Source organism: Girardinichthys multiradiatus, chromosome 6 (assembly GCF_021462225.1).
Source record: "Girardinichthys multiradiatus isolate DD_20200921_A chromosome 6, DD_fGirMul_XY1, whole genome shotgun sequence".
In the NCBI taxonomy this organism is placed as follows: Eukaryota; Metazoa; Chordata; class Actinopteri; order Cyprinodontiformes; family Goodeidae; genus Girardinichthys; species Girardinichthys multiradiatus.
In genome coordinates this window covers 41,154,442-41,181,938 of record NC_061799.1, presented here as the reverse complement: position 1 = coordinate 41,181,938, position 27,497 = coordinate 41,154,442, and the positions used below count along the sequence as shown (strand labels likewise).

General features: G+C 39.4%; 1 protein-coding gene across 1 annotated transcript; it reads right to left on the bottom strand.

Moving 5' to 3' along the window:
• pitrm1 (pitrilysin metallopeptidase 1) lies at nt 1-22,207 on the bottom strand. Its single transcript, XM_047369405.1, has 27 exons — nt 21,259-22,207; nt 20,224-20,329; nt 19,193-19,299; nt 18,910-19,061; nt 18,525-18,639; nt 17,375-17,471; nt 16,563-16,723; nt 16,350-16,476; nt 16,112-16,200; nt 15,892-16,020; nt 15,677-15,790; nt 14,704-14,800; nt 14,119-14,253; nt 13,853-13,991; nt 13,467-13,583; nt 13,252-13,381; nt 11,597-11,717; nt 11,352-11,428; nt 7,105-7,270; nt 6,798-6,898; nt 6,523-6,643; nt 6,381-6,431; nt 5,102-5,214; nt 4,747-4,872; nt 1,085-1,230; nt 830-932; nt 1-715 (listed from the first exon to the last, which is right to left on the bottom strand). Exons 1-27 carry the CDS (start codon nt 21,303-21,305, stop codon nt 622-624), a joined length of 3,081 nt encoding a protein of 1,026 aa, XP_047225361.1. The 5' UTR covers nt 21,306-22,207; the 3' UTR covers nt 1-621.
• Nucleotides 22,208-27,497: the final 5,290 nt, after the last annotated feature.

Below are 27,497 nucleotides of genomic sequence, written 5' to 3'. Positions count from 1 at the left end.
TTAATGTATTCAATCTCCTGCTTTTTATTTGTTTTATTTAATATTCCAATTTTCCAAAAAAATAACTGTTTTTAAGAGTTCTGCACCATAATCATTTAAATTAACAGCACACGTACATGAAATATACCTGTGTTGAAAGCTAAATTTAGAATTACACTAATTTAACGAGATGTACTTGTAGCCCTGGTGTCCTTTGGTTTTGACCCAATGTTCCTCTTTAAGTGTTCATCTTTAATAGTAAAGTTAGTTGTGGAAATGTAAAGGCTTTGTTTGATGACTTTGTGAACCACAATGGAACCACCAAGACCACTGTATGACAATAAATCCCCTTCAAATGGAAGATGATTTAATGACAAAGCATGTTTAGTGATTCAACATTCACTAAACAACACAGATCTAGTTTTGTATTAAATATGATAGTGTCACAAGTAATTTCCATTAATATGTGCATAATGGAATATACAAAAGTTTCTATTGTATGTTTTTAAAATTAAAAGTCAGTCAATATTCCCATGTCTTAAGCTTCTCTTATCAGAAGTTTAAAAAAAAAACAAAGCTTACATTTTTGTTTGGTTTTCAGTGTAAAGTCCATTCAAGTTATTTGTCGTTATGAAAAGTATATCATTTTAATATCCATGTCGGATCTTTCCTGATCATATCATTCTCTGGACCCAGGATGGCAACTCCACACGTGCTCTGACCAACACTGAGGTACCTGCAGAACAACAGCAACACTTGGTTTTTAATTGATCTGCAAGAGCTTCTTAAAGGCTAATTAGGATTCAAACAGTTACGCCATAAAAACAAATTTCAGCTTTAACATTTTTACCTTTCAGCCACATCCACTAGGCTTTTATGATCCACAGCAAAGAGCCTTTCTCTGTAACTCTGCTTCATCTCATCTGTGATCCCACTGAGGAAACGACTTATTCCTGCTCCACAAAGAGACAGGGATCAGCTTTCAAGTGAAAAAACAAACAAAACTATAAACCAAAAAACAACTATACAACAACTATAATGTTAAAAGACATCTCAAAATGTTCTGTGAACAGAGCCAAAAAAGCTGCCAGTACAGTATCATCACCTTGGTCTGCAGGAGCCACAGGTGAATCGACAGCTGAGAACACAGAAAGCTTGGCTTCATCGATGTCCTGTTGAGAGAACTGTCCTGATTTTACCCAGTCAACGCCTTTTTGAAATGCAGATAATGTCTGCACTGAGTTTGGATCCCTTGGACACAGAAGAGACACGAAATTTGGTCAAAACTGAAACATTCCTAATGGTGTTATAAACATCCTGTCACTTTAAGGGTAGCATGGTTTATGATTTCTGAGTAATAATTTAGGGAAAAAAGAAATCATACAGCATGAAGTTAGAATTCTGACTAGAAAAGTCAAATGTCGCCAGCCAACCCAGAGTTCAGCCTAAATATGGCATCGTAAAACTCGCAGCAATAGACTGGGGCTTTTGTTTTTGCACTTCTGATGGTTTGTAATGCAAACTATTTGAAAACAAATTACTGTTTACTCTCTGTTGTTTTTTTGAGGTTTTATTTGGCCCTAGTGGCCTTTGTTCCACAGTAGCTGGACAGGAAGTAAGGTAGAGAAAGAAGGGAAAGACATGCAGTAAATGGCCCAGGCCCGGGAATTGAACCCAGGACAGCTGCATCAAGGACTTTAGCATATAGTGTGTTTGCTCTACTACTGAGCCACGTGACAACCTCCTTTAGTCTTTCAATGCAAAGGAAAACAACATAATGCTTGAAAATGCAGAGCATTCATGCTCTGCCAACACTAAGAGACCAGGAAGCAGGGTCGTAGTTTAACACTCCTCTCTGCAGCTTCTGTACTGCTACCCACCCATTACCCTATTAAGACAGTGTCTCGCCCACGGAAAATAATTCATAGGTTAAAAAATAATCTAAAAGGAGGAAATCAGGAAAATCTCATAAAAATAAACAACTCAGACCAAAAATAAAAATAAAACAATTAAATGTGGCCTACTGAACATAAGATCTCTACTAATTATTTAAATTTTCACATTCCTCGAAATACTGGGCGAGGAGGAGTAGCAACCATCTTTCAGTCCGATTTATTGATTAGTTCCAGACCAATCAATAGCTACAACTCTTTTGAATATTTAATCCTTAGTTTTCCTCATCCAAATTGCAAAGCACTAAAACCTCTTCTGTTTGTTGTTTTGTACCGTCCACCAGGTCCTTACTCTCAATTTTTAGATAAGTTTTCAGACCTTTTATCTGATTTAGTGTTAAATACAGATAAAGTTATTATAGTGGGGGATTTTAACATTCATGTTGACACTGAAAGTGATAGTCTAAATATAACCTTTAATGCTATCTTAGACTCAATTGCCTTTGCACAAAACATTAACAAACATACCCACCTTTGTCTTCATTCTCTGGACCTTGTGCTGACATATGGCATTGAGTGTAAAGACATAACAATATTTTCTCATAACCCTGTCCTGTCTGACCATTTTTTAATAACCTTTGAGTTTAATTTAACCGAGTACTCCACACCTGAAAGATAATTTCATTATAGTAGATCATTATCAGGCGATGCTGTAACAACGTTTAAAGAATCTGTTCCACTTTTAATTTCCTCATTATCACTGAAAAGCACAGTGGAGGGCAATAATTTTGTTTCTGCCCCTTCCCAAATTGATTCTTTTGTTCATAGTGTTTCTTCATCATTGCGAGATGCATTAGACAATGCAGCCCCCTTGAAAAAGAAGGTAATCATTCATAGGAGGCTAGCTCCTTGGTTTAATTCAGAGCTGCGTACTTTAAAGCACAATGTTAGAAAATTGGAGAGAAAATGGCGCTCTACACACCTAGAGGATTCCTACTTAATCTGGAAAAATAGCCTACTGTTGTATAAAAAGACACTTCACCAAGCTAGAACAGCTTATTTCTCATCATTAATAGAAGAGAACAAGAATAATCCTAGGTTTCTCTTTAGTACAGTTGCTAAACTTACACAGAGTCATAGCTCTGTTGAGCCATCCATTCCCTTAGCTCTCAGCAGTTGTGACTTTATGGGATTCTTCTTAAATAAAATTGATTGTATTAAAAATAAAATCTTTGACATACTCCTGAAGATGATTACTTCATCCTCAGCAAGTGAGACAACATTGGAAGTAACTGTAGAACCTGATTTGTGTTTGGACTGCTTTGATCCTGTGAAGCTTCCTGAGTTATCAGAAATATTAGCTTCATCTAAACCTTCAACTTGTATGTTAGACCCAATCCCAACCAAATTATTTAAGGAAGTGTTCCCTCTGATTACCAGCCCCATTTTAGATATGATTAATTTATCTTTAGTAAATGGATATGTACCACAGGCTTTTAAGGTAGCTGTGATTAAACCTTTACTTAAGAAACCTTCACTTGATGGAGATGACTTGAAAAATTACAGACCTATATCCAATCTTCCATTCTTATCTAAAATTCTTGAGAAAATTGTTGCTAATCAAATGTGTGAACATTTACACAGCAATGACCTGTTTGAAGAGTTTCAGTCAGGCTTCAGAGCTCATCATAGCACTGAAACAGCTCTGCTGAAAGACACTAATGATATTCTTATGTCCTCAGATAATGGACTTGTGTCTGTAGAACCAGTACAGACACAGTAGTCACGTCTGTCACAGATGAGCACATGTGACAGACGTGACAGAGTCTGGAGACACCGTGGAGAGAGATCTGCTGCCTGCAACATCCTTCAGCATGACCGGTTTGGCAGTGGGTCAGTAATGGTGTGGGGTGGCATTTCTTTGGAGGGCCGTATGGTCCTCCATGTGCTCACCAGAGGTAGCCTAACTGCCATTAGGTTCCGAGAAGAGATCCTCAGACCCCTTGTGAGACCATATGCTGGTGCGGTTGGTTCTGGGTTCCTCCTAATGCAGGACAATGCTAGACCTCATGTGGCTGGAGTGTGTCAGCAGTTCCTGCAAGATGAAGACATTGAAGCTATGGACTGGCCCGCCCGTTCCCCAGACCTGAATCTGATTGAGCACATCTGGGACATCATGTCTCGCTCCATCCACCAACGTCACGTTGCACCACAGACTGTCCAGGAGTTGGCGGATGCTTTAGTCCAGGTCTGGGAGGAGATCCCTCAGGAGACCATCCACCGTCTCATCAGGAGCATGCCCAGGCATTGTAGGGAGGTCATACAGGCACATGGAGGCCACACACAATACTGAGCCTCATTTTGACTTGTTTTAAGGACATTACATCAAAGTTGGATCAGCCTGTAGTGTGTTTTTCCACTTTAATTTTGTGTGTGACTCCAAATCCAGGCCTCCGTTGGTCAATAAATTTGATGATTTTTGTGTGATTTTGTTGTCAGCTCATTCAACTTTGTACAGAACAAAGTATTCAATGAGAATATTTCATTCATTCAGATCAAGGATGTGTTATTTGAGTGTTCCCTTTATTTTTTTGAGCAGTGTACATGAGTTTTACTTTTTGAATTGAATATCTGGCATTAATTAACTTTTTCATTGAACGTATTGAGAAGCATCAGAAAGCTCAGAGAGGCAGCATCTATCCTCCAGAAGAAAATATTTCAAATAAAACTTTTTTTGAAAGGTACAAGGACCCAATATGATTACAGAAGGGTAGGCAAGGACTTTTAAAAATATTTTTACATTGAAAAAAATGTAAACTTTGTAGTACAAAATTCAGTTTGGCTGACTGAATGTGCGACCTGAACTGCTGCCTACCTGTAAGAGTAAAAGGAGAACATGCCACTTCCACCCATTCTGGCTCCACCTCCATAGGCTCCACCCTTTTCCCGAATTTCACCGTGGAGAAATTTTGCAGTCATCATTCTTGCCAAGATGCACAAACTGACACGTATGGAAGATGGTAACCAAAATGAGCAAATGCAGAGCGTTAACAATGAGGAAATATAACTAAAATGTGATCATTTTGTTTGCAAAACACTGACAAGTATAACAAAGTATACAGTGTAGTTCTATTAAATAAACTAAAATAAAAGTCTAAGTCATAAAACAAATTCTTTTATTTTAAATAATTATTTATCGGTGGAGTTTTCTGTACGTCCAGTTTAGTTACCTGGCAAAATCCTGGTGGCAGAACGGCACGGTACGAATACTCTTATTGACAAAATTAACAGGGAAGGGCATCTGGAAGAATGTTTTCATCTGACATGGCTGGAAATTTGGCTCCTGTAGAAGCATACAAACTTGCATTGAAACTTTATTTAACATGGTAATAAAGAGTGTTGCATTCAGTATCTAATTATAGCGCTGGCTTTTCCCTCCTTAAACAATATGTCGCCAAATTCATTTAGTTATTGTGTTACTGTAAAAATTATAGTACACGGTCTATGATAAAAACACCTTCTGCAATTATTGGCACCTCTAGTGAAGAGGGGTAAATTTCCCCAAGGGTTTGAAAACAGCAGTGCACAAGTTTGCTAGATAAGAGCATTTTTTGCCCTCAGTGCAGTCCACCCTCCTTTGACCCACAGCTTTCCTGTTACACCTCAAATGTTTTATCTTTTACCTCAGTCACGCACCCTACTGCTTCTACATGTTTGCCTTCAGCCAAATCAGAAGATGCTGATGCTCCCTTAGCCTCCCCCTTCCACCTGTGTGTCTCAAGAAGTCAGATGAAGAGACAACTGGACAGACTGAACTGAAATAAGGCTGCAGGATTGTACTTCTTGAGGAAGCTTAGGTCCTTCAGTGTTTGCAGCAGGATGCTGCATATCTTCTATAAGTCTGTTGTGGAGAGTGTGATCTCTTCTACCATCATCTGCTGGGGAAGCAGCATCAGAGCCATGGACTTAAAAAAGCTCAACAAGCTGATAAAGAAGGCTGGCTCTGTTCTGGGGACTCCTGGAACATCTGTGGATCATTGTGCCAAGGATTCTTCATAAAATGAAGAACATCATGGAGAACCCTGAGCATCCTCTTCATGAGACTGTCCTACAACAACAGTGTCTTCAGTCAGGCTTCTTCAGATCTGCTGTAAGACGGACCTACAGGAGATCCTTCCTGCCCACAGCCATCAGCATCTACAACTCTTTGAAGAAACCTGGATTATATGAGCTACAACATTTAATTACCCTTTGGGATGAATAAAGTATTTTTGAACTGGATTGAACTGAATTTAAATGAACTGTGTTTGTGACCAGATAAGCCTTCATGATGTATGCAGGAATAGTTTTGCTTTCTTGCTACATGGTGTCTTTACCCACGGTGAGCAGGGTGGTAAAAGAGGTGAAAGAAATCCCTGACACTTACTGTTACAGACCAGATGTAACTCATAGTAAACCTTATTCTATCCATCTAAACTCTGAACATAAGTTTTATTATACTGAACTCACTGTTATCAATTTTCTACTCGGGCCGGAATCATCCAGAAGGTCAAGTGGTACCTGTAACAAAGAAACAAAAATACATGAAAGTGAGTCAATAATGAGGATTTTCTAAGCAGGGCAGCTAAGCAATTCATCAGAAGTACCTCACCTTAATAATATTTGCTCTGACGGGCTTGCGTTCTTTTCGGTTTTCAGCAACATCTTTAATAAAACTCTCCAACTGTGTTGCCGAGTCAGATATTTTCTGTGGCGTTGCATTGATTGCACATCTGTTAGAATATGGGACGTTAGAAGTGGGAAATGAAGGGTAAACATTCTGAAGGAAGCAATAAAATCACAAACACCACCAGAAAGAAAATTTCTAAACTTCAAGGATTCAATGAAACTTTAATTTTAACCTAGAACATCTATACATGCGCCCACCTCATGTTCTGGGGGTTCAGAAGGTGTTTTTTGATCCTGGGTAATGTTCGGATGACTTGACTAAGATCTGGCATCTCAGCGATCCTCTTCATAAACTTCACCTAATGTTCAAATAAAGACATAAAACCTGATCAGGTAACCACAGCAGAGCGACAGTATAACAAAACAAAGAGTGTATACAACAAACTATTATATCTTTCAGACTTTTTCCCCAATCCTTAAGTAGAAAGAAGCAGCTGGTTTAGATGCATTTCTCTGTGGACCCAAAACATCCAGCATAAATCTCAGAATGAGGTATGAAGATCACCTGTTCCATCCCATCAAAGGTCTCCTGGAGTTCTCCAGCTAGTGTCAGGTGTCGGCCTGCTCTGGTCATTGCGTACATGTGACCAGAGTGGGATATTCCATTTGCCAACTCCTGCGCTGCCATCATCACCAAAACGCGAAGGCGCTCTTCGTTGTCAAAATGAGGGCTTAAAGAGAAACAGGAACACCACTAGCTGTCATTTTTTTGAGACAATAATCATACATCAATTTGTTCACATCGACCCATCATCGGTTGGCAAATTTAATAGAAAACATGCTTTTGAATCCATAACAAGGTTCTGGCATAATTTTGCCTTATTTGACCACTTTTCTTATCAGAATTGGTAGATCTTCAGTAAATTAAATGGTTTCCTGGCATGGACCCAGCTTTTACATATCAATGTTATATTCTACAGGGTTGAGTTGAAGGCTATTACAAAGGTTTGGTGTTTTCCTGTATGTGTTTGGGATTAATATCCAACTGGAGCACCCAATTGGGTCGAAAGTTTCATCTGCACAAGTGGAGTTGTTGGAGAATTTGGATGTAGAACCTAATTATTCCACCCATTTTGTGCAATGTACAAGTACTATAGTAGGGTTGTCAAAAAAAAGTGATATTTTGATATCGGTACAAAAAAAATATATATATATTCAAATATACTCACTTACTTAAAATTGATAAAAACTGACTCATTCACATTTGCTTAAATTGTCAAACCTCTTCCCGCAGCAGCGTTGCAATAACAGAAAAACTCAGCCCCTGACCTCCCTGCAGCCCTTTACCTATTCAGAACAATGAGCTACTGCTAGAATTTAAATTCTGTTAACATGGCGAGCACAGCCTGAACGTAAAACATATGTGACCCTCTTTAGCCATCAAGGCAAACACAAAAGCCTTGTTCTGTGGAAAATTTTGCTATGAGGCAGACAGACAGAAAGGAAAAGCTGCAACACACTACATGCTAGCTGGGATAGCGCTACAAGCTAACACTACAACACTGATGTTTAATTCAAAGATACTTTATTGATCCCCGAGGGGAAATTAGAATTCCAGTACAACCCATCCAAACAGACATCATGACACAAGACAAGGGGGGGACGGGTCACCTAGGCTTTGCTGCCCACTCACAGGCGCTGACCTTGCTAGATGAGAAAAGAGGCCACATTAGGTAAGTAGAGGGAAAAAATCATATTTCACACTTTATCCTTAGCAGGATACAGTTTGAGATTGTAAAACACCTCAACACAAAGAAGCAACACGTTTACAAAACAACATCATGCTGGGAACGGTGAAGGTGGTGTGAGGGGTGCATGTGTTTATCTTGAGCATGTGTGTGTGTGCATGTAAATCCATGAAGCACTGTCACAGAGACCATTGTCCTTGATGGTACGTTGGAATACAGGTCCTTCTCAAAATATTAGCATATTGTGATAAAGTTCATTATTTTCCATAATGTCATGATGAAAATTTAACATTCATATATTTTAGATTCATTGCACACTAACTGAAATATTTCAGGTCTTTTATTGTCTTAATACGGATGATTGTGGCATACAGCTCATGAAAACTCAAAATTCCTATCTCACAAAATTAGCATATTTCATCCGACCAATAAAAGAAAAGTGTTTTTAATACAAAAAACGTCAACCTTCAAATAATCATGTACAGTTATGCACTCAATACTTGGTCGGGAATCCTTTTGCAGAAATGACTGCTTCAATGCGGCGTGGCATGGAGGCAATCAGCCTGTGGCACTGCTGAGGTCTTATGGAGACCCAGGATGCTTCGATAGCGGCCTTTAGCTTATCCAGAGTGTTGGGTCTTGAGTCTCTCAACGTTCTCTTCACAATATCTCACAGATTCTCTATGGGGTTCAGGTCAGGAGAGTTGGCAGGCCAATTGAGCACAGTGATACCATGGTCAGTAAACCATTTACCAGTGGTTTTGGCACTGTGAGCAGGTGCCAGGTCGTGCTGAAAAATGAAATCTTCATCTCCATAAAGCTTTTCAGCAGATGGAAGCATGAAGTGCTCCAAAATCTCCTGATAGCTAGCTGCATTGACCCTGCCCTTGATAAAACACAGTGGACCAACACCAGCAGCTAACACGGCACCCAGACCATCACTAACTGTGGGTACTTGACACTGGACTTCTGGCATTTTGGCATTTCCTTCTCCCCAGTCTTCCTCCAGACTCTAGCACCTCTGTCAATAGTGGCCTTCTGGACAGCAGTCAGGTCGGCAGTCTTACCCATGATTGGGGTTTTGAGTGATGAACCAGGCTGGGAGTTTTAAAGGCCTCAGGAATCTTTTGCAGGTGTTTAGAGTTAACTCGTTGATTCAGATGATTAGGTTCATAGCTCGTTTAGAGACCCTTTTAATGATATGCTAATTTTGTGAGATAGGAATTTTAGGTTTTCATGAGCTGTATGCCACAGTCATCTGTATTAAGACAATAAAAGACCTGAAATATTTCAGTTAGTGTGCAATGAATCTAAAATATATGAATGTTAAATTTTCATCATGACATTATGGAAAATAATGAACTTTATCACAATATGCTAATTTTTTGAGAAGGACCTGTATTCATCAACCGGCCACAAAGTTCTGAGCAGGTCCACAGATGTCCTCAGGGAAGGGAGGGGGCAGAGGGTGCAGAGCGTCATGTTTACATAACTTCCAGGAGAAGTTGAAGATAGCCAGCCATCAAGGCCGTGCAGGGGAGCCAGATTCAGAAAAACAACAATTATTTGGGTTAGGCTGACTCTTAATTTTCCGTCAGACTTGAGAGTCTCGCTGGTGCTTCTCAAATGCGAATCCAAACAGCCAAATTCCTGGTCTTTCTGCCAGATCCGAGGGAACAACTTTCTCCAAGATTTATCCCATTTCACCCCTGAGTCCAGGAACCACAACCTGCCTGCGATCCTGTGTAAGGATCACATCCAGTCTGCGATTCAGCTCACGTAACATCTCAGTCTGAGTGTTGATCGCTCTGAAGATCCCATCATACATGCCGGGCAGCCTCACAATTGCCAGAACAGCTGCTGACATTCTCCGAATTTCTCGATATGCCAGGTAACCGCTGACTCCAAAAAGCAGAAATCCTGACATCAAACATCCAATTAAATACACATCTTCCACATCCTCGACTGACATTATCGACAGACACACAATCCTCCACTTCTGCCAGGAGTCCATTGTGTATCCAGAGAAAAACGTCCAGTCCAGACAAGTTGGGCTCTCCTTCACCCTGTCTTCTCCTCGAGAAAAGTTTATCAATTGCATTGAGAGACCAGATGACCAAATCCATAACTAAGAATTTGGAAGATATGCAAGAAGAGGCTCCAAAGACAAGACACAGAGCTGAAGCAGGGCAGATATGGGAGGGGGTGGGAGACAGAGAAAAAGCGTCCTCCTCCACCGAGAGCAGAAAAAGAGCAACTTAGAAAGGTCAGTAAAGTCCCTCTATCTGCAACAGTTACTTAAGCACTTCATTTAAAACAAAGAACAAAAATAAAGAAAATAACCCCTAAATAAAATGAAACCATACTGTTGTGATTTACATATCTTTTGAAAATTGTGTTTAATGTATCTCTATTTTAACTGTTTCATGTTTGGACATTCCTTGAGCTCCACTTTCAGACTGTTCTGTAGTTTTACTCCACAGACAGAAAGACAGAAACCTTTACGACTTGTATGAATAATTACAATTAAACTGCCCTCTTAAATGATAACTCCCTGTTCAGCGACTATTTTTTTAAATATTACAAGGTAGCAATTTGTATCTTGCTGTAACTAATATTAGTGTTGTTTGTACCTCCACAGGACCTGTAAATCTGAGCAATGTGAAAATACAGTAAAACAGCAGACAGACAACATAAGCCGACGCTATCTGTTTAAATATTAGCTCCACGGAAAGCCCAGTGACTGTGTCCTGTTGTTCTGAACTTACCCATAGAGAGCCACTTCCCAGGTGTACCGTTTCAGACCACAAAATGCCCTGTTCCAATGTGGTACGTCTTAACCATAAAATGTTTCTTTAGAAACTGCTTTCGGAATAGATACAGGAGGCAAAACTAATCTTCCAGACCTCACCCCTATAGAAAATTGTGAACAATGTTTCAAGGCCCAATCTACCAACCAATTTAGATATGTTCCAATGTTCGACTATCCAGCCAGAACAATACCAGAAAACTGACTGGATGTGTATTTGCATCCTGAGTTGCTGCAGGAGACTTGGGTTCGTACCTGTTGAATATGTCGCTCCACAGCTTAAACATGTGGGGAAGGTTTCTTTCCAGGCAGGAAGAGAACAAGAGGATCCCCTTTAAAAGACAGCAGAAGCAAAAGTAATAAATCACATTTAATTTGCCAACTTCCAATTTCTGAGTTGGTACCGGGTTGAATGGAGAGGTTAGGTTTATACCCCATCCAATAAGCAAAAGCAAAAGAAGACTAGGGGTGTTTTTCTGGGTTTTAGTGCCGAGACTAACCTGCTCAAAAGTGTCCAACTGGGTGAAGTCGGGGATGACCTGAGCAGAAACAGACATCCCCCCTATCCTCAGCTCCATCTGCTGGGCCTGCTGCCTGTAATCCAGAGCTCCACAGCCCATCCTAATAAAAAAAAACAAAAAAACATTTAACAGTCATTTGCAGCCAATTGTGGAAAATCTATATTGCGTCTGGTTCATTAGTTTTCCCAGCACGTTTGAGCTACACCATGCAGGCAACATGACTGATTATTTACTTGAATCTGCTGGGTTGATATTATTCAGTTAGGATTTTACTATACAATAAACACAAAGCATTTTTTTCTAAAGAGTTATATGTCAATTTTCCCTTTTAAAAATAATAATTTGTTTTTCTGTCACATGGAAAGTTCTCCGAGGTCAGTGCTTCCATGTCTCCTTACTGCCTTCTCAGCAGATACATGCCCAATGAAGCCTGGTTCTGCAGGGGGTTTCTTTCTGTTAAAAAGGCAGTTGATGCTCTCCACTTTCACCTCATGCTGGCTCAATTAGGTGGGCTTCCTTAAAAAGACATCTTTTTACCAATTAGTAGTATTTGATCAACTGAATTTGACAGTATTATATTATAATTGGGAATAACATGGACTGTATGCAATTGAATATGAATCTGACTGTAATGGATTTGTAATAAATCCGGACCAAATTGGATGGTTTATAATTAAAAATAAATTGGATTTTTTAATCTTGTAAATCACCTTGAGATGACATTTGTTGTGAATGGATGCTATACAATCAAACTGAATTGGACAGGCTGAGTAAATGCAAACGGATGAAAAGCCTTGGTGCAGCAGTCTCATTTAGTAGTTTGTATGTGTGACCTAATTAGTTTATGTACGTCAAAAGAAGCTACCATTTATTTACACTTCAAGGAAAATAAGTTTTTATTCCAATAAAATCAAAATGTATCAAATTAAATTGCGTCTAAGATATGCTTAATGCATTTTCCTAAAACATATGTCTGTGGATACCAAAAGTGTTATTAATAAGAAATATATAGTCTCTATGAGACTATATATTTATATATGGTATCAACACAGTTGAAAATTTACAAAACATTTTATTTTCTTTGTATCAGAAGGTTTACTGACTATGCAACAAGCAAACTGTTGACTTGAGATGTGCTGCAGATCTCAAGGGTTGACACTTTGTTGAACTTATTTTATCACTTCCTGTCAGCTTTAAAGCTGGAGAGTAAACTACCAAGACCTCCACCTCAGACAGTTTACTGTGGTTTCGGAAGCTGCTAAGGTTAGCCTTCCGACATCTTCCAGCAAAACTGCTTTAAAAACTCCAGACCAGACCAGGACTAAAGTCTGCCTTGGGTTGGGAAAGTCTCAATGTTTGCTTTGCCCCTTCAGAGTCTTCTGGCCTTCTGCTATATTTGTATTATATCTGTTACTACGTATATGTTAGTGTCTGCTTGTGTAAGTGTGTGTGCCTGTTTTCTGTTTCTACCAGATGGCAAAGCAGATTAATAAAAGATTAATTTAAATTCAATGTTGCCTCAGAAGAAGAAACTTTTAAGTGAACATTTTATATCAAAGTATTTTTCAATCTTCCCCCAAATAATGAATCTCCAATCCCAGGCCTTGCCTTAGAACTCATCAGGTGTAACTCACTTGGTGATAATGCTGCAGAACAGTGGCACATAAACCCGCAGGTCCTCTGGTAGGGTGTTAAGACTGCACATGGCTCTGAAGTACACCAAACCATTTGTGGGCTGCTCACAGTACTGAACCGGGACATATCCTTTAGCCAAGGGGAACACACTCCATCAGACACAAATAGACACATTTTCTTGACCTTAAATGATATAAAGAGTGTAATGCAGTACCTGCAGTGCTCATCTGAACTGCAGTGATAGGTATTGTTGGCTGGATGTCAGAGACTTTGAGTGCAGGTAGAGATGAGGCATCCTGACTTTTACTCTGAGCTTCCAGCAACTCCAGACCTTTACAAGAAGAAAAACATATCTCAATAGTTCAGGTCTTATCAGAAGGGCCATTATACCTTCTGGTTAAGCCTTACGTTGGAGGTAATGTAATTCCATGTTTCACAGAATATAAAAAGATTGTAGAACATTTATCCTTACATTTTTCCATTCTTAATAAAACACAAAAAACAAATAAATAGTAGAGACCCACTGACTGCAGAACTAGAAATCTATAACAGGCTCTTAAAAGAACAAGAATTTGAATGTTTTGAAGTGACTGTGGTTACATTTCAGATACATTTCCTTTCTATCGCTGTCAGTCAAAGCAGAGATCTTTTCCTGAAGCTTCTCCTCCTCAGCCTTGGCTTGTTTTTCCAGGTACGTCTCATCAGGACTCATCCTCAGGGTCAACCGATGTGTGTTCTCCTGCACAAATAATTGATTGAAGGCAATAATTATTAGTATATGGCAAGCACTGGTCATAAAAACTTTGTTTTATTGATAAAAATTAGGCAAACGTTTGTTTTTTAAAGAAAGCTTGGGTTTTATTTACCTTAAAGTAGTATCTGACTTTTTCCTGAAGGAAGCGAGGGTTTTCTTTCAGAGCATGTCTGAACTTTGCAAAGCTGTTGCTGATTCGGAGCAGGTCTACAGGGTCTCCATCATGGTTCCAGGATGAAGCTATGTACTGTTAGAAACATGAACAAACAAGGACAGAATGAAGGAAGAAAAACCTGACAGATAAAAACTGAAGATCAATCAAACAGCAACAGCTCTAATTCAGCATGCAGTTTTTCCTTCATGACATTTAAATGTCATGAAGGAATGTCCTAGAAATATAAACATCTAATCAAAGCTACTCCAGTGATTGTGTGTTTAAAGCAAAGAGCAACGTCGTTGGAAAAACAGAAGAACATGCAGTGTAAACTAAACAGTAAAATTAAAACATAAATAACTTGGTCTCCAGGGACACGTTTACATATTTGACTTGTGTAGAAATACACAGTTAACAGAAAATAAATTCTAGATTTCAACCACAGAAAACGTTAACATACTGCCCACACTGATGCTCATGATTAAATGCCGGGTCCTCGGATTTCTGAAAAAAAAAAAAAAGGTCAAAGATACACAAACTCACAGAGGCCAGAGACAGGCCGAAGTTTGTGGACTGATGTTTTATCTGGATCTCAATCTTATGAAGGAGAGCCTCAATCCTCACATCCTCAAAGCCGTTCCTGCCACAAAACCCAAAACAACAGAAGATATTGGCAAGTTGTTCTGTTGTCCTTATGAATGAAAATACAGTCAATCTAAGAAGTCTAAACAACCTTTGTGAAAAATTGTTAAAGCACCTTTTCACTGAACTTTAGCTTTTCAGAGTATTTTGGTGTGAGTCTATCAGTGTAACATATCTTGAATTGACAAATTTCTCAAGACTGTAAGGATATCTCTTTCCCACAGCCTTTCTGGGGTGACCCCAGATTATCTGTTAGGTTTAGCTCTGGACTCTGGCTCAGCCATTCCAAAACGGTACCGTCCTCAAACAAAGTAATTATTTGGTGGTTTATGTTTGTTGTTTATGGCTAATGCTGAATAACGACACACCCTTTATGTTTTCAGCTACGACACATCAAAATGTTTTGAATCAAAACGGACTGGTATTTGAAAAGCTATTTATAATTTGGGCTGCACGGTGGCCCAGTTGGTAGCACTGTTGCTGCATGGATGCCCAACATACAAAAAGCAGTTGCAGGAATGAACTGTTTGTCCTTTATTTGTCCAGGACAAAAAGAAGGAAATAAATTAGGAAGAAAGGACACAAGGAAGAAGGACATAAGGAAGTTTAAAACATTTAAAGAATGTGAAAGGGACTACTGTTTAGAAATAGTATTCCTATTTTTTTTTTGTCCATACTTTACAGACCTGGAAAACACTGAAATCAAAATATATCAGCTATCATCAGCTAAAATGAGCAGAACGGCAGGAAAATGTTACTATGACAGCTAACCTTTACTTTTAGTTCATCATCACCTTTTTTAATTCTGATACATTTTTGCCTGTCAAACATGTTAATCTTGATTAAAAGAAAAACTCAAAGTAATGGGACTCACTCTATAATCTGGTCAATAGTTTGGCTGATGATTTGTTTGACCCTCTCTGTGTCCTGCTCTGCCATCCCCTGCAGGCCGATGCTGAAGGACGCCTCTTTGGTGCTCCCATCATACCTGTGGGACACGGCCATTGACACCAAACAAAAACCTATTTTCACAGATTCAGAACACATCATTTATACAAAAACCCAGTTAATTAAAGCCTGTATACAAACCCAACAACAGAGGCGAAGTCACTTCCTATCTTGGGTTCGATGAGAGATTTGTAGAAGGGTGAGTTTGGTCCAGACACCATAAGTGAAGATAGTAGGCTAAGAATGAAGCCTTCGAAGGCATCTGTGATGCTAAGAAGAGAAACAGCTACAACAACTTAAGACTGAAATCACACAGTTGGACTTTGGCTTTCCAAGAAAAAAGACTGAAGTCTGATCTTACTCTCCCAGCAGGTAGCTCATACAGAGCGTGTTCTGCTTGGCTGGATCTGGAGCCAAAGCATCAGGGCTGCAAGTCACATGGTCTTCCCTCTGGGAAAAATGTAATAAAATCCACAGTGATATCAGAGCCATGCTTAACTTTTAAATGATTGTATGTTAATAGTAAGTATGTTTGACTTGTGTAATGGAAGTTGTTGGCAATACAACAACCCAAATAAACTGCATGGCCGTGTACTTACTGGTCTGCTCCAGTGAGGCTGAGAAGGGACTTCTGTGTTTGGATCGATGCGATCAAAGTTGCAAAGAGCCTCTTCTTGAATCTGCTTCAGATGATTTTCCAAAGGCAAATCTCCATATGTGAAGAACCTGGACATTTAAGAAAATGAAGGATTTCTTTAATTCCCAGTTTCCCATATACAACCTTGGTAGGAACTCCCCCCGTGCTTCCTTACCTAGCATTACTTGGATGGTAGTGTGTGGTGTGGAACTGTTGAAGCTGCTCCCAGGTCAGGTCTGGAATGGCCAGTGGTTCTCCCCCAGACACCACAGAGTAGGTGTGGTCTGGGTACAGTTTGTTTTGAAGGTGCTGCGCGTACAGACGCTCATTATCCGACTGTTAGAGCACATGAAAAGATGGGTGGTTTTTAACACTGATTGTAGAAATGGACACACTACAAAGCATTTTTTTATTCAACAATTAGAAAATATATAAAGATATTAAAGAAAACGTGAAGTTCGCTGCTTTGCAACCTGGTTTTGGAAAATTTTATTTTTCTTGGTTAAAGAAAGGTCCAAAGCAATTCAAAGAATTATCTGGTAAAAAAATGATAATTAAAATGCTAATCAAAGTAGCTCCAGTGGTTTGTTAAGCATCTGTCTTTGTTTCCCAACCCTTTTAATAAGGTTACATTTTGATTGTTATGATAGTATATCAATACTGTGACATAATATAATACGAAATGATCAGATATATCACTCTTTTGCAATGTTTGTTTAGAATATTTTGTAAACATCTGTTTAAGAGCTGCAAACCCCTGTCTTCCACCATCTCCTCCTAACCTCATCTTCTTTTTAAATGAGATCAAGGAAAAGACTTTAAGATCAGACAACACGGTGTTGTTTTTTTAATTGTTCAACCAAATCCCAAATTATGACTGCTAGCTAGATGATGGACCAAAACCTCTGAGCTGCCTGCTTGAAAAATAAAATTGTTACGTGCATGCGTAAAGTGCACGTGGTAGTGATTATTAGTGTACTGACTTACAAAGACTCCTTTCATCTCATTGAACACCACTCCTTTAAACACCAGCGGGGAGCTGGGATCAGTAGGATCTTCGTTCTCCAGCCTCCAGCCTTCCTGCCTGCAGAGTTAAACCATAAAGACTCCAGTTAGGTGCATTAAAAGAAAAAACTAACCAGCCAAGTAAACAAAAAGAGAAAAACAGAGCAACAATTTCCCAGAAAGTCTGTTTTTCAAAATGTTTGTATTATTCTAGTGGATTAAGAATTTCATCTGTAAGGTTTATTAGGAACCTTGAAGCAAGATCCTAAATTAGTTCTTAAAACAGACAGAATACCAGCTAACTTTCCTAAATGTAAATGTGGGTCAAGCGAAGTCTTATATCCGAGTTTGTCAGTGTGTCATTATTTGAATATTTTGCCCCTACAGCTGCTTCATGAAGTGGCTTGAGTAACGTTTTGTTTTTTGTGCATTTTTAATCAATTAAAAATAAGCTTTTGCTGTTAATGAAGCATATTGTGAGTAAAAAGTGACAATAAAGCAACCAAACAAAGAAAATCTGAAAGAAAGTCTAGTATACAAGCAAGAAAACAAACATTTCAGAGTAACTACTTTAAGAGTAATAAATACATCAGGGAAAATAAAGAGTCTGAACAGAACATACAGCAGACTGAGGCAACATGGTACATTTATGATTACATGCAAAGAAACAGGAAAAATCTCTACCGTGTATTTAACGGAAGAACGGGGCGGGTTCTTAATGAGAAGACCAGCAGCCCAAAAGCTAATCAAATGCTGAGGACAACAATGTCCTGTCTCGTATTTTGGAATATATTAATGTATCTCTAACACCCAACAGACATACAAACAAAAGGAGTTTTTAGTTTATTATGAATCTTATGGAATTCAAACAAGCATTGAAACATTTTAATAGACGTCACATACAAAAGAGCTGTTTGATCTAGTGATACATGCTTTATGGCTTGTTATAAAGACTTTTAAGAGCTTCCACAATAACAACAGCTTCTGATAGCCAAACGTATTCTTTATGAATAAAAGGGAATTGTGCATTTAGAACAGCTTAATTCATCTTAAAGGTAGAATAAAAACAGAGTTCTTTCCTCTAGTCGCTGATAGATAATGTACAGAGCGCATCGATGCAGCGGAAGCTCACCAGAAATCTTGTTTTCGTAAACAAGGGAAAAAAACTGCATCCAGGTAGACTGAAAGAAGATTGTGGAAGTCTTTCTCGTTTTGGGTAGAGAATGGATACATAGTGTAGTCACTGGCTGTTCACACAGAAACAAAAAGAGTGCATCAGTTAAGCATTGTAGTTGATAGAAGTATTAAGTCATTTTTCATACATGTCAAATAAAAACCACACATGGCCCAAATTTAGAAGGTGGAATCAAACATTAGCCTAGCAACTTGAGCAGATCTATTACAATAATGTGACAAAAATAAAACCGATAATAATTCTTTACATGCATTCATGTTAGTATAAACTCAACCTGAGCACAGGCTTCTCAATACGTTTAAACCAAATAATAATACTGTACCTGTGAAGGCATTCATGAAGGTGGACAGGGAGCGGTTGAGCATCTTGAAGAAGGGATCCCTGCAGGGATACTTTTTAGATCCACACAGCACTGTGTGCTCCAGGATGTGGGGGACCCCTGTGCTGTCCCTGGGGGTTGTCCTAAACTGGACACTGAACAACAGCAGGGGCCAATAAGAATGAGAAAGAAACTATTTCTAATTCCACTTCGAAAAATGCCAAAGCCGTAAGATTCCACAGACTACGCAGACGTTCACCCAGTTTAAAACTAACGCCTAACCAACCTGAAGAGGTTGTTTGAGTCATCCCGGGCTGCATGCAGATACTGAGCTCCAGTTTTATCGTGGGTTAACTTCACAGCTGTGAGACACAGGTCAGGGACAGCCGTGACCTGAGGACAGCGAGGATAAGCCACACAAAGTTTAACTTCAAGGTTGCAGACAGAAAATGAATGAATACATGTTCTGTGCACTGAAACAAGGGGCACTTAACACACCACAGGAAGCATTTAGAATATCGGTTTTTTTTACTGGGATCTGAGGGGTGCAAATAAGGCATTCAAAGTTTACTGATTTAATCGTGTTGTTTGAGACCATATACTGGATAAGAAAAACATCGAAACAAAATACAAATATTTGACAACATATCAGAGCTGGAAGAAAACACTCAGATGATGTTAGATTATCAATTATTGCATCATTGAAAGTGAATAAAAGATTTTATAGCATGTTTTTGCAGACAAAAGTTACAAGGTGCTTCACAAGAAGGGTAACCCAACAAAATACTCAGCAATGTCTAATACAGACAACAAAACATCAAACCATCATAAAAGTATATCATAAAAGCTCAACTTTAACTAAAAGCTTTATGGAATAAAAATGTCATTATCTGCTCTGTAAAAGCGTCCATAGAGTCCAAACACCGTAGGAAGAAAAGGCAATGCATTCCCTAGTCTGTGTTTAACAGGTTGGATCTTTCTCCTTGAGTCCTGAAGCGGAGGAGGCACCACTAACGTTTTGAGTCAAGTACATCGGACTACGGGAGGTTATTTGAATCAAATCAGAAATATAGGAACGACTCAGTAGTCTGGTAGCAGAGTTCTGGACAACCGGAAGACGGGCCAACCCCTTCTTATCGAAGCAAGTAAACAGATCATTACAATAGGTTAGTCGTGTAGAGACAAAAGCATGAATTATCAAGTTCAATTGTTGACACCATTGATCTAAGTGTTGAGATGTTCCTCAAATGAAGAAACCAGGCTCTTACGTTCTGTTTTAAATCAGCTGTACTGAAGCTAGAACAATGGTGCTCCTACCTCTCTGACAGTGAAGCTGTGAATTTTCTGCCCCGGCTGGTACTCAAGAGCCTTTTCTCTAGCTGATGAGCTCCTCAGCCTCCATGCTTGCTGTTGTCCATTATACCTTGAAGATCAAGGAGATACATGCTCAGTCAGGTCCCCTGAGAACAGGGTATAAGATTGTACGTGTGCATATTTCCCATTTCCATCACCTTTAAAGCAACAGAAATAAGCAATAGCTCTAGGTTAAGGAAAATGATGTGTACCAGAGTCAGATTCCTTGTTTCTCAGTACAAACTTGGCAATAAAGCTGATTCTGATTCGGTTACAGGACTGACAGTCCATCAAATATTCTGCTGCATCTGTACAATTTAAAATGTAAATACAATGGCAAACATTACCTGAAGATGGGCCATTGAGCCCCCCAAATTGATACAAATATCTGGGCAATTTACTTTACATATTTATTTTAAGTTTAGAATTAGGTCCTGCTAGTTGCTGGACTGTTTTGCTGTTTAAACACATTTTTCAGGCTCACCTGCATTATTTGAATCTGTAAGAACAGTGTAGATCGGTCTGCCTTCATATTTCAGGACTATGTTAATTAAAAATGCTCAGGTGGTCACACTTCCAAATGTGCTAAATGTCATGCCTAAAACTATCTGCAGGATGTCATAAAAGATGTGAAACACAGAATGTTTTAAAAGGCAAAAACCGGTAGATGTTCCTTTAAATAATTTAGAAGGACATGCTTAGTATTTACAACGGGTTCCGTCTACACCTGTCAGGCCCGACAATTTAATGGAAAAGGGGTTTTAATCATAATGGTTAAACATGTTAAACAAAGTCTAACGACATGAAAGCAAAAAAAATATAGCCCTATTTTTAAATGTCATGATGGCAAACTCTGTGTCGACTGATTTTTAGTGGCATAGTCCTAACAAGCATGAATGACATAAAAGGTTTTTACCTCAATTTAGATGAAACACTAAACAAACCATGGTTTTATACACGGACCGGACTTACAAAGAATACTGTTATAAAACGACTTACCAGACATGCCGAGGTTTCTGGAGCACCGCCTTCGTTAGTCGAAACATCCTTTTTTAACAGTTGCTAAAGTAAACTATTGTGTGTGTGTGTGTGTGTGTGTGTGTCCAGCTATAACTGACACAGTTCTATCATACTTGGAGCAAATCCACTGAGTTTAAATCCAACATACCGGTCTGTGTCCTCTCATGCCGTGAGTTGTGTAGCTGACATGTTGGATCAATCGCGCAAGTAAAGATGGCCGCCACACCGGTGTTATGCCGAAAAGCGCATGCGTGCCCTGTCGCGGGAACGCGCATCGCTAAATAGATCCGTATATTGATGAAAACCGATTTCAATTCGTCCGAAGACGCTACTTTTAAATATATTCGTAATATTGACACGTTTTTTTTTTTTTTATATCCATGTAAAAGAGTGATGTTATTTGGCAGATGAATCCAAGAACTGACAACAGCCCCTGATTTTGACCTGCAAAACAATATCTTTAAAATATATATTACGGCTTAAATGCAATGTTGTTCATATAACTGCAGTGCTGTGAGTTATCACGAACCCAGAGTTGATTCAGATAACCCAATTTTGCACGTTATCATCTACAGCAGATGTAAATTTATTTTCACCCTGTATGCACTCATTAAAAACTTTGGATGAGACTACAAAGCTCTAACTATTCTGCTGTTGGAATGTGACGTGTTCAGATCAAATATGTCCAAACCGTAGTTTCTTGAAACAATCTGCCAAACAATATCACTTTTTCAGGACGTATACTCTGATAAGGAATTTGATAAGAAGCAGCAACGTCGGCCACGTTTCAAACCTTCATCTATATGAGGTTGTTCAACGACGCGCGCTCCCGCGACAGCGCATGGAAACCTCGTCATTCGTTTTCGACGTAACACCTGCACTCATCGCAGATTTTAAACCCATCTGTGTTCCGCTGTAACCTATCCGACCGTAGTGGTGTTCTACTGTGAGATATTGCGCAATATTTCACACTAGTTAGAGGGCAAATCGCTGTGAAATGATTGTAGTTTTGACTGGTTAGTCGGTGAAGAAGACAATATCTGATTGGTTGAGAGACGTCACTTCTGTAAAGTTACAAAATTATGGCTTGACCAATCGGCTTCATTTAAAGAGCACGAGCAAAGCAATCGAAATCGCATTTCGATTGCAAAGCTTTGGCTTTTTCTCTTTTACATTAATCCTGTAAAGAAAATAATGCAATGACGATTTACGTCCACTGGATGTCGCCACGTGAACATATTTTGGTCGTTGTATTTTATTACCAAGAGAGGATATTTGCTTTTAAAACTCCACCTATTGTTTACTTACAATGGTTTTTACAGAGCTAAATATAGAATAAGTTTTGCGCACTCTATTTTTACCTTGACATTTTTGTGTTTTTCCTACAAATAAGAAATATTAACACTGGCGTGTAATTATTTATGTTATTTTTAATTCCTGTCAGTTTTTTATTTAGAAATGGGTATAAACATATGTAAAAAAGTAGTTTGTTATGTAGTCCTAAACTGTTTTAAAGATTAGAAACATTTCATTATTATTTTCATTTATCATCTTAAGACAAAGGCTACATTCACAAAAAAAAAAAAAAACTGCTTGATATCATAGCATTTTTAAAAAAGATTTTTTTTTAGAAAACTGAAGCTTTGCTTCACATGGAAACGGATGTGTATGATAAAAACAAAACAAAATGAAGACTGTACTCTCTTCTTGAATACACCAGCGTCATGCTGTAAAACATGGTGGCAGTGTCATCCAGTGGGGATGTTTTCCTTCAGCAGGAACAAGGAAGCTAGTAAGATGCAATGGGAAGATGAATGGACCATCCAAGACCATCCTGGAAGAAACTGTTAGAGACTGCAAAAGACTGAGGAAGATGTTTACCTTCCAGCTGGGCAGTGACCTTAAACATACAACCAGAACTACAACGGAATTGATCAGAACAAAACACATTTGTGTATTTAAATGGAATATTCAAAGGCCAGAGCTAAATCCAATTGAAAATCTGAAGAATGATTTTCTATCCAAATAGTCTGAGAATAATGATTTAGAAGAATGGGAACTCCCTACTTTGGCAAAGCAGTACACAAACTAAATTCATTAGGTGTAGTGTTTTGCATTGCCATGACTGTAATGCAAAATACTACAGCCACCACTACTACTGCTAATACTACTACTACTACTACTATTAATAATAGTAGTAGTATTAGTAATAATAATAACAATTTCAGCTCTCATAAACACAAACAAAAACAGAGACCTGGTAAAAAAACAAAACAAAACATGGTGTAGAGAAAATGTAACAAGATGTAAATATTTGTGCTTTTTGGGTAATCGACAAAGCCCAAACCCTTTCCACACAATAATCTCACAGTGGGGGAGCTGCGAAGTCAGTTTCATGGCAGATCAAGCCACAAACCCTATTATTACAGCATTCGTCTGCACTTTCAAATGGGGAAATGCAAGGAACGCAGCCTTACTGGATATCATAAAGGGATGTCATAAAAAGGCTGTAAACTGTGGAACCACCATGAGATCCTGTGAGACTAGAATAGAAACAGTAGTCATTTCCCATATGCACCCTTCCTGCAAAAATCAGCCCGCCTGTACAGTGCACAACTGCGATGGTGACTGGCTTTTCATTTTCTTCTCTGAATATCTTTTGAGGCACCCACGGTCATCCCTTGTGTTTGCACTGACAGCATGTGGGAGACTTTCCAGCAGCATGAATAGGAGGCCTTGGCGAGGTGGCAATAGGCTTTTTGACAGAGCAGCAGACTCCTCCGACTCTAACTTCACACAGTTACTGCATGTTTATTATCAGAACAAAGAAAAGAGATCACACAAAAGAGGGCGAAAAAGATAAAAATATATTAAAAAAACTTTATTACATGAAAAGAAACTGTCGGAGTTCTGGGAGTTTCTTTCTGTTCAGCTGTTTTACCTGCTACTAACACCATCCAACCTCTAAATAGCACCAGACGCACGGTAGGAGCTGAGTCCACAGGTGTTCTCCATCAGCCTCATCAGGAGAGGACCTTAAGTACTCAACGTTGCCAACACTCCGGTGTGTTAACCTGCAGTGGTAACTCCAGCTGGTCAAGCCAAGTCGCCTTGTGATTATTTTCTGAATACTTACCTTCTCGTGTCCTCCTTGCCAGGTTACCTCCAGTTCCGAGCTTCTTATCCAGTCTGCGTAGGCAGAAGATCCAGACTCTCTCTCTGCATTATCTTCTCAGTTGGCTGCATTCGGGTTTCAAGTCTCGTCAGACTTCCTGTGAACAAACCTGACTCACCCTCCACCCCAAGCTTCCCTCCAAGATCATCCACCTGGTGCCACCTCCACCTCAAGTGCAAGTAAAACAGAATTACCTGGACCTTTCACTTACCCGACACGCTCCCAGAGTTTCCCATCATCTCACTTCTCCTCCCCCCTGGCGGATCTCCTAATCACCCTCTGTATGCAAAAATACAGGGGTTGGACAATTAAACTGAAACATCTGGTTCTAGACCACAATCATTCATCAGTATGGTGTAGGGCCTCCTTTTGCGGCCAATACAGCGTCAATTCGTCTTGGGAATGACATATACAAGTTCTGCACAGTGGTCAGAGGGATTTTAAGCCATTCTTCCTGCAGGATAGTGGCCAGGTCACTACGTGATACTGGTGGAGGAAAACGTTTCCTGACTCGCTCCTCCAAAACACCCCAAAGTGGCTCAATAATATTTATATTTATTTCTGGTGACTGTGCAGGCCATGGGAGATGTTCAACTTCACAATCATGTTCATCAAACCAATCTTTCACCAGTCTTGCTGTGTGTATTGGTGCATTGTCATCCTGATACACGGCACCGCCTTCAGGATACAATGTTTGAACTATTGGATGCACATGGTCCTCAAGAATGGTTCGGTAGTCCTTGGCAGTGACGCGCCCATCTAGCACAAGTATTGGGCCAAGGTAATGCCATGATATGGCAGCCCAAACCATCACTGATCCACCCCCATGCTTCACTCTGGGCATGCAACAGTCTGGGTGGTACGCTTCTTTGGGGCTTCTCCACACCGTAACTCTCCTGGATGTGGGGAAAACAGTAAAGGTGGACTCATCGGAGAACAATACATGTTTCACATTGTCCACAGCCCAAGATTTGCGCTCCTTGCACCATTAAAACCGACGTTTGGCATTGGCATGAGTGACCAAAGGTTTGTCTATCGCAGCCCAGCCGTGTATATTGACCCTGTGGAGCTCCCGACGGACAGTTCTGGTGGAAACAGGAGAGTTGAGGTGCACATTTAATTCTGCCGTGATTTGGGAAACCGTGGTTTTATGTTTTTTGGATACAATCCGGGTTAGCACCCGAACATCCCTTTCAGACAGCTTCCTCTTGCGTCCACAGTTAATCCTGTTGGATGTGGTTCATCCTTCTTGGTGGTATGCTGACATTACCCTGGATACCGTGGCTCTTGATACATCACAAAGACTTGCTGTCTTGGTCACAGATGCGCCAGGAAGACGTGCACCAACAATTTGTCCTCTTTTGAACTCTGGTATGTCACCCATAATGTTGTGTGCATTTCAATATTTTGAGCAAAACTGTGCTCTTACCCTGCTAATTGAACATTCACACTCTGCTCTTACTGGTGCAATGTGCAATCAATGAAGACTGGCTACCAGGCTGGTCCAATTTAGCCATGAAACCTCCCACACTAAAATGACAGCTGTTTCAGTTTCAGTGTCCAACCCCTGTAGATCAACATAGATCAACAACACAGAATATTACCTGTCACTTACCATTGATCCCTTCTCCATACAGCAGCAAGTTCCTGTTTCTCCAGCAAACAAAATATTTCTTAACTTGTTATAACTTTTCCTGTTTCCCTGAGTGTATTTCTGCATGTGGGTCAAAGCAGCTAGAAAAACAATGACAGAAACTATCCATGATAAAACATGATTTGGATTAATTGGTAATATTTAAGTCTTGAGTCTGGGCTTACGTTGGAATGAATCAATGAAAAAGCAAACAGACAAAACCTTTAGATATTTTGGTGTTGGGAAAATGAAAATAGTGCTCATATTTTCCAGGTTTTGCATAAGAAGGATAAAACTGTGGGGTGGAAAATTAACAAACAATTTTACAGTCATTTTTCATTTCATGGTGACTTTAAGGTTGGCAGAAGGATTATGTAGACCTCTTTTAGGGTGACCAAATACTACACACCTGCTGCTTTTGAAAGCTGCTATTTAAAAAAAACATTTAATAGATTCTGGTCAAGCTATAAATTAGATTTTTGCAAAGCTGAAAGGAACAGGATTAAGTCAGCAAACAACGGAAACAACCAAGAACAGTCTTCAAACTGAATGCAAGTACACATAATGCAACAAATTGCACTATTCAGACAGTGTATATGATATTGGCAGGGATGTAAGTGGACGGTGCTTTGCTGTTCATCTTTCCTCTCTGTAATCCATGGGATTCTATAAACGTCTGAACTGTCCAGACACTGGTTCATCTAGGCTCGGGCGATCCATCAGTGTCAAATAGAAAACAAAACCCCTGGCTCTTCTGCCTCCTTTCGTCTTTTACTGCTTCGCCATCCATCAGCAGTTTGCTACGAGTCTGTGTTTCTTTGGTGAGCAACAATTCCCTTCATATTTACAATCAGGCAAGATTTATAGACAAAGATGACAGTACGTTAGTCGACTTTGTTCAAAGGTTACAGCTCAGTCTGTTTATTTTCAGATATAACAATACTGAACCTTAAATAACATTCATGCCCCTAAAACCTTTTCAAAATTCTCCTTAAATTACAACCATAAAATTCAATGTAATTTAGTGGATTTCTAACAGCACAAAGTAGGGCACAATTTTATAGTGGCAGGAAAAGGATGGATGGAAAAATCTGATATCTCTGGTGAATTTATGTATTCAGCGCCCCTTACTTTGATAACCCAAAATAAAAGGGCAATCAATTGCCTTCAGAAGTCACATCATTAATAAATAAATCAACACGTTCTGGCCACATGAGAGCAAAAATGGACTTTTTGGCTTTAATGCAAACCGCTATGTGTGGCAATAAAAACGAACAATGCACATCACTATGAATACACTGTCCCCATGGTGAAATATGGTGGTGGTGGCATCATGCTGTGTAAATCATTTTCTTCAGCAGGAACAGGGAATCTGGTTAGAGGCTGCGAAAGGCTTCAGATTGGGTCAGA